Source organism: Orycteropus afer, unplaced genomic scaffold (assembly GCF_000298275.1).
Source record: "Orycteropus afer afer isolate SDZICR_OR568_19922 unplaced genomic scaffold, OryAfe1.0 scaffold00244, whole genome shotgun sequence".
Classification (NCBI taxonomy): domain Eukaryota; kingdom Metazoa; phylum Chordata; class Mammalia; order Tubulidentata; family Orycteropodidae; genus Orycteropus; species Orycteropus afer.
Window position 1 is genome coordinate 2,050,295 of NW_006921831.1, and position 7,202 is coordinate 2,057,496.

General features: G+C 55.7%; 1 protein-coding gene across 1 annotated transcript in view; it reads left to right on the top strand.

The window, feature by feature from the left end:
* The window catches only part of NADSYN1 (NAD synthetase 1), a 38,593-nt gene that overhangs the window by 7,101 nt on the left and 24,290 nt on the right, over positions 1 to 7,202 (top strand). Inside the window, exons 3-6 of the mRNA XM_007949271.2 lie at positions 1,173 to 1,289; positions 3,008 to 3,061; positions 4,631 to 4,720; positions 7,082 to 7,133. Of these exons, the coding sequence (XP_007947462.1) occupies positions 1,173 to 1,289; positions 3,008 to 3,061; positions 4,631 to 4,720; positions 7,082 to 7,133 (313 nt within the window). The remainder of the gene's footprint in view (positions 1 to 1,172; positions 1,290 to 3,007; positions 3,062 to 4,630; positions 4,721 to 7,081; positions 7,134 to 7,202) is intronic.

Here is a 7,202-nt window from a genome sequence, read left to right on the forward strand (position 1 = left end):
CTGGAGTCCAGGAGCCAGGAGGCACTGTGTCTTCAGCTGCACCCTCTCCAGAGACTGAGGGGAGGCCCTTCCTGATGGTTAGCCGTCTAGTGCTGCTGTGAGAGGTACGACGAGGGGCTGGCTGTCACCACTTTACCCTCCCGGCGTAGGAGGCTGGAAGCCTGAATTCAGGGTGCTGGCTCAAGGGGAGAGCTCTGTTTCCGTGTCTCCCGGCCCTCGGAGGTTCCCAGCACAGGGACCCCAGGTCCAGAGGTGCCTGCCGCTCCCAGCTCTCCTTTCTTGGCGATAGAGCCCTCTGAGCTCTGCTCACTAGCTAATCCCTTTTATATCAAAAGGTTGTAACTCGAGGTACAGCTTAATCCTGTAGATTGTGTCCTGCCTCCTTAACATCCCGGAGAGGAGGATTTATAACACACCGCATGATCACGTCAGGTCAGGACATGGCGGACAAACACGTGCTGTGAGAGTCATGGCCCAGCCAAGTTGACACATTTTGGCGGACGCTGTTCAATCCACGACACTGTTACACTCTTGGTGGCCCCAGGTGTTCTTGGCTTGTGGCCCCGTCCCTCCAGGCTCTGCCCCTCTCTCCATGTGGCCCCCTCCTCTGTGTGCCTCCCCTTCTGTCTTTACAAGGTACCTGTGATTGGGATTAGGGCCTAGCCCGCTGACCCAGCATGATGTCGTCCAAGAGCCTTAGTCGGTCAGCGGCTGCAAAGGCTGAGCGAGATCATGGTATTCAGAGGTTTAGGGAGCTGGAACGTGGATACATCTTTTGGGAGCCACCATTCCACCCACTGAAGCCTCTGTGGGAAGACACTCAGAGGCCATGGGGGTCCTCCTTTGAACGTTTCTTCATTCCTTGGCTGAAGGACAGTTTCTGTGGCCCCAGCTCTGTTGGATCTTCTTGTAGATCATTGTGATTTGGGCCACATGAAAGATTTTTTTTTTCAGAAAACTTCAGAAGGGAGGCACTTTTTGACATGAGAGAGAATTTAGTTACCGGGAGAAAGGAACAGGGCCCCTGTGTGCACTAAATCCCTGTAATTGTACCTTTTTCTGCAGCAGGCGTCCTAACTCTGGCTGCACAGTGGGCCTCCCCTAGAGCTCCTGTCTGTGGGGGTTGTGGCTCCCTGGTGGCTCACGGCTCACAGTGGCCTCTGTCCCTGCAGTGGCTATGGATGCTGGGATCACTATTACGAGTCAGACACGCTCCTGCATTCGTTTCAAGTCTTGGTGGCCCTTCTGGAGTCTCCTGTCACTCAAGATGTCATCTGCGACGTGGGCATGTGAGTGCTGACGTGAGGAGCTTCAGAACACGGGCTCTGCGGCTGGCACTCTGGGATTCAGGCACCCAGCGCTGCCCCGAGTCCCTGCCGTGAAATCTGCAAGTTTCAGAAGCTACAGAGGTGCTGTCCCCAGGTGGCACAAGTGGTAAAGGAGCTCACCTGCCAACCCGATGGCTGGGGCTTCCAGTCTGCCCAGGGGCGCCCCGGAAGAAAGGCCTGGTGCTCCACGTCCTGAAAGTCGGCCCCTGAACCCCCATGGGGCACCCCTGTGCTCTGATGCACAGGGTCTCCGTGGTCAGAGCCGACTGGATGGCCGCTGGTTACCAGGGCCTTACGCTGACATGTGCTTTGTCCCCGGCCCCAGGCTCCCAGTCCCCCCGCCCCTACACGTAGACAGCTTCCAGGAGCTAGCTATGTCCTGGAGGGCCCTGTATACTTGATGGCCACGGTTACCAGGGCCTTACACTGACATGTGCTTTGTCCCTGGCCCCAGCCCCAGGCTCCCAACTCCACCCCTCTCCCCCTGCCACAAACAGCTTCCAGGATCTGGGTGTGTCCCCAGAGGGTCCCATGCACTCGTCCGGGCTTCCAGTTCCCCCAACACAGGTGGCTTCTGGCAGCAGCTGTGTCTGTCCTGGGGGTCCCGTGCACAAATAGGAGTAGTGTTCACCTGTCACATACGTGCTGTTCTCCACTGGAGAGTAAGCCCTAGAGATGGCCCCAGGCCACCTCACACAGACAGGCCTGTGAGGATTCTGAAAATGCTTAAAGCACAGTCCCCATGGCACGGGTCACCTTGCTTCTCTCTGTTCACTCACGTCCTGTCCTGTCTGGTAGGAACACGCCATCTTTACTCTTGTTCTTAGCATTTGCCTTGCGTGTAAGGAGCCCCGATGATACACTGGTTAAGGCTGGGCTCCTAACCCAAAGGTCAGCAGTTCGAACCCACCCACTTCTCCGTGGGGGAGAGATGAGGCAGTTTCCGTAAGGACTGTGGCCTTGGAAATCCTGTGGGGTGGTTCTACCCTGTCTTGTAGGCTTGCTGTGAGTTGGAATCAACAGCAACAGGTTGGGTTTTGGTTTGGCTTGCTATGTATTCTCTTCCTGTTGTTATTTTTAAGTAAGTTTATTTTTTAGAGCAGGCTTAAGGTTACAGGAAAGTTGTACCACAGCACAGGGAGCTTCCGCAACGTCCCCTGGTCCTTTGCTGACTGAAGCCCATAGGTTACAGTCGGGGTCACTGCTTGTCCATCACACAGAGCATGTCATGTGACCACTGGGACAGTGTCCAGTGTTGCTGCTCTGCAGAGCCCTGTCACCACCTCTCTATCCTTCCCCCATCCTGAACCCCAGACCCGCTGACCTGCTCACAGTCTCCAGTGTTGCCTTTTCCAGACTGTCCTGTCCTTGGCACCATAGCCTTTCAGACGGCTTCTTTCATTGGCCAGTGTGTGGGTCAGGTGCCCCCACGCGTGCTGGTTTCCCCACCCGTGTCCCTGTCCTGCAGGCCGCTTCCTCTGCTGACTGAACAGTGCTCCATAGTGTGGGCGTCCAGTTTGATTTGAGAAGCCACAGGCGAGCCCTGTGATTTTCTGGAAGGCTCTCGGGAGGCTTCATACAAAAGCGGGGTGTGTGGTTGTGAGCTCCGCGGGCATCCACCATGCCTGCCGTGTGTTCTCAGAACCAGCACCGACAGCCCGTCTCCCTTCCGTCTGCAGGCCCGTGATGCACAGGGATGTGCGGTACAACTGCAGGGTGATCTTTCTCAACAGGTGGGTCACCCCCCACCCTGGGGGAGAGTGCTGGGTGGGTCTCCTGCCTGCCCGCCTCATCCAGGTCTTGGCTCGGGGGCTGTGGGACTGGTGCTGGCCCCCCATAACAGTGGTCCCTGGAGACCACATGTCAGTGGCTTCTTTTGGGAATACAAGCCTTTAGTGAAAGCTGAGCCCTGGTGGTGCCATGGTTAAGCCCTGGGCTGCTGGACTGATGGTCAGTGGTTTGAACCTACCCAGTGGCTCTGTGCTTCTGTAAAAATTAAACTCATTGCAACTCTATAGTGACCCTGTAGGACAGTGTGGAACTGCCCCATAGAGCTTCGGAGGCTGTCAGTGTTCATGAAAGCAAAGCCCAAACCACATCCACTGCCGTGGAGTCCATTCTGACCCAAAGCGCCCCTAGAGGACAGAATGGAACTGCCCACAGGGTCTCCAAGGCTGTCAGTCTTCACAGAAGCAAAGCCCAAGCCACACCCACTGCTGTGGAGTCCATTCTGACCCACAGCGCCCCTAGAGACAGAGTGGAACTGCCCACAGGGTCTCCAGGGCTGTCAGTCTTCATGGAAGCAGACTGCCACATCTTTCTCCTGCGGAACAGCTGATGAGTTCAAACCACTGCAGCAGCCAAGTACTTGACCACTGCACCACCAGGGCTCCTTTCCGTAAAGATGACAACATAGAAAACCTCATGGGGCAGTTCTGCTCTGTCACACAGGGTCACTCAAAGTCCAGAGTTGATGGGACAGCACACCACCCACAGTGGGGAGCCGATGTGTTGGGAGGTGCATCCAGTGGTGGCGTTTCTCTCCACCTGTGTCTCTCTCACGCGTGCATCTTGTCTGATTAGACAGAGACTTGGTGTGGATTTGGGGACACACATCCTTGTGGCCTGGAGCTCAGGCTAGGTGACGGGGTTTGTGAGTTCTGTGGAGGCCCTGGGCATCAGCTACCAGCAGACCCATCCCTTGGGTCTTCAGACTCGGCCGTCATCGTCTGAGGGATGGAGCCCCAGGGGTGTAGGGAGGCTGGTGCTGCCATGACAGGAAGCTGAAGCCCAGCGTCTGTGTCCTGGCACTGCCCAAACACCATCCACGGGTGCTTTTAAGGGACAGAAATGGCCTCTCTCATGGTTCAGGAGGCTGGACATGCGAGTTCAGGGCTCTGGGTCTAGGGCATGCCCTCTATCTACTTGGGGAAGGTCCCTGTCTCTTTCCCCCTTTCTTCTTGGGTCCCTTGCAATCTCTGGATGGCACCTCTTTCCCACGTGCACTTGCCACTGGGCCTGATCTGGCCCTTTCCATCTCCGAAGAGATTGGCCTCAGACACACCTATGTGGATATGGCTTTGTTAACATGATGGGGCCATGTCCATCTACAGGGGTCAGGGGTTAGACATGTATTTTTGGGGACAGAATCCCTAACACCCAGGGAAGGACAGTGTTTAGTGTGGAGCCCCGCTTTTGAGCTGGCTCTGCGTCTGCTGCGTACCCCCGAAGAGTGCTGGCCACCTGCCCTGCCTGCTCCTTGTCCCAGGAGCACGTGGTGACGGCCTTGTCCCCGCCTGCAGGAAGATCCTGCTTATCCGCCCCAAGATGGCCTTGGCCAACGAAGGCAACTACCGGGAGCTGCGCTGGTTCAGCCCTTGGTCCAAGAGCCGGTGAGTGGCCCGTGTGCTGGAGGATGGTGTGTCATCACGCACAGGCTGCCCGGTGGGCGTCTTCCCTGTGTGCGTGGCGCGGCCTCTCCTGGGCGTCTTCCTTGTGGGCGTGGTGTGGCCCTTCCTGGGCGTCCTCCCCATGTGCGTGGCATGGTCCCCCCTCCCTGTGTGTGTGGCACGGTCCCTCCTGGGCGTCCTCCCTGTGTGCATGGTGTGGTCCCTCCTGGGCGTCCTCCCTGTGTGCATGGCGTGGTCCCCCCTCCTTGTGTGTGTGGCACGGTCCCTCCTGGGCGTCTTCCCTGTGTGCCTGGTGTGGCCCCTCCTGGGCATCCTCCCTGTGTGCATGGTGTGGTCCTTCCTGGGATGCTGAGTCAGCATCTCTCCTGTCTGTAAGCATCGTGTGTGGTCCCTCCTTGGGCTGCTGAGTTGGCATCTTCCCTGTGAGCATGGTGTGGTCCCTACTGGGATACTGACTCACCATCTCTCCTGTGAGCAGCCTGGTTTCAGAGCCAGTGTGATGTGCAAGAGCACAGGGCAAGGTGCCCCACCCAGGTCCCTGCCACTTAGAAGTGGCTGTTTTTATGCTGATAATTAAATGATACCCAGCTCCACACAAACCACATGAAACTCCATCACCAGCTTGGACACATGATACTGAGTCCATCACCAAAGGACAGACACCGTATGACCTCACTCCTAGGCAATGTCTAGAACAGTCCAGGGTTTATCAGTGTGACCAGGGGCTGGGGTGCAGGGGAAGGGATGTTAAAATAGGAAGTACTCAAATAGGTGGAGACAACCCACGTCCGTCAACAGAGGATGGATCCACACAGTGTGGTCCATCCACGGGGTGGGTAGTCGTCAGCCATGGAGAGACATGGTGAACTTTGAACACGAGATGCTGGGTGAAGTAGTCTGGCACTGAAGGACACATGTCATGTGGGCCCAGTTCCATGGCATCTCTGGAACAGGCAGAGGCATGCAGACCACCGTTCAGTGTGGCCGTCAAGGATGGAGGGATGGAGCGCTCAGCACTGGGGACCCTGAGCCCCCGTTCAGGTGATGGAGGGTCTGGAGCCCTGCGGTGGAGGTGGTTGCACAGTGTGGTGACTGTCAACAGTCACTGAGTCGCACGTGGAAATGTGGAAATGGCATTTTTTTTTCTTTTATTGTGTTGAAAACATATCCAAGACGTTTACCAAGGGAACAGTGTCCCCATGTACAGCTCAGGGACACTGATGGCATTCTCCATGTTGTGTCCTTACTGCTGGCCTTGTGCAAAATGTGCCACCACCATTAGCATGAACTCAATGCCCTGTAAGCGGAAGCCTCCCCTCCCCTGCCTCCTTACCCCAGTAACCGCCGATCGTCGTCGGGTTGGGCAATCTGCTGCTGTAGAGGTGCCACCTCGGAAACCCAGGGAGGGGTTGCTGTGAGTCGGGGCTGACTCGACGGCAGTGGGTCGTATGTGTGTATGTGTGTATGTGTATATATACATACGTATACACACATGTACACACACACATATATGTATATGTACCTATGGTTTTTTTTCCCCAACCTGTGTAGGAATTTCTCCCCTTCCCATCCCTGATAATCAACAAAGTTTCCTTCCGTATATAAACCTTTCCTTGACTCTTTACAATAATGAAGTAATTCTCTGTTTGTCCTTCTGTGATTGACTTATTTCACTCAGCATAATGTCTTCCAAGTTCATCCATGTTATGCGGTGTTTTGCAGATTCTGCGTTATTCTTTAGGGTTGTTGTTGTTGTTATGTGCGTCGAGTCGGACCCGACTCATAGCGACCCCTCCTTGGGTTTCCAAGGCAGTATCACTACGGAAGTAGATTGCCCCATCTTCCTTCCGAGGAGTGGCTGGTGGGGTTTGAACCTCCAGCCTTCTGGTTAGCAGTCAAGTGCCTTAGCCACTATGCTACCAGAGCTCCCATTTCTTTAGGGTTAGAAACGCCAAATACTCTGTTACCTATCTTTTTACCTCACACAAACAGCAGAATCGCCTCCCAGCCATCAACTGATGACCATCAGTCATCTTAAGGAAGTATTTCTTGTATCTTAGTTGTACTTGGCGTTGCCCAGGGGCAAGTGGGACCTGCTTCCACACACTCCACTGGGGACACACCTCCCAGAAAGACTTTGCATCAGAGCGGGGAAGCTGAGATGTGACAGGAGAACGCCGTGACGCCACGTGTGATTGCACGGAAGCTTGCTTTTCGCCTTGACCCGATCGTTTGGGACGCTGTGTGGACACCTGGCAGTCTCTCTGCTGACTCCCACCTGGGCTTTGTCTGGCTTCCGACTCCTCGGTTGCTGTCTCATGTTGTTGGTGTCTTCCTTCCTAGGCAGGTAGAGGAGTACTTCCTCCCTCGGATGATCCAGGAGGTGACAGGGCAGGTGAGTCCCGCGTTCATACTCCCTTCCAGCCAGACGTCACGATGTCGGGCTGTGGTGGGCCCCGTGGGG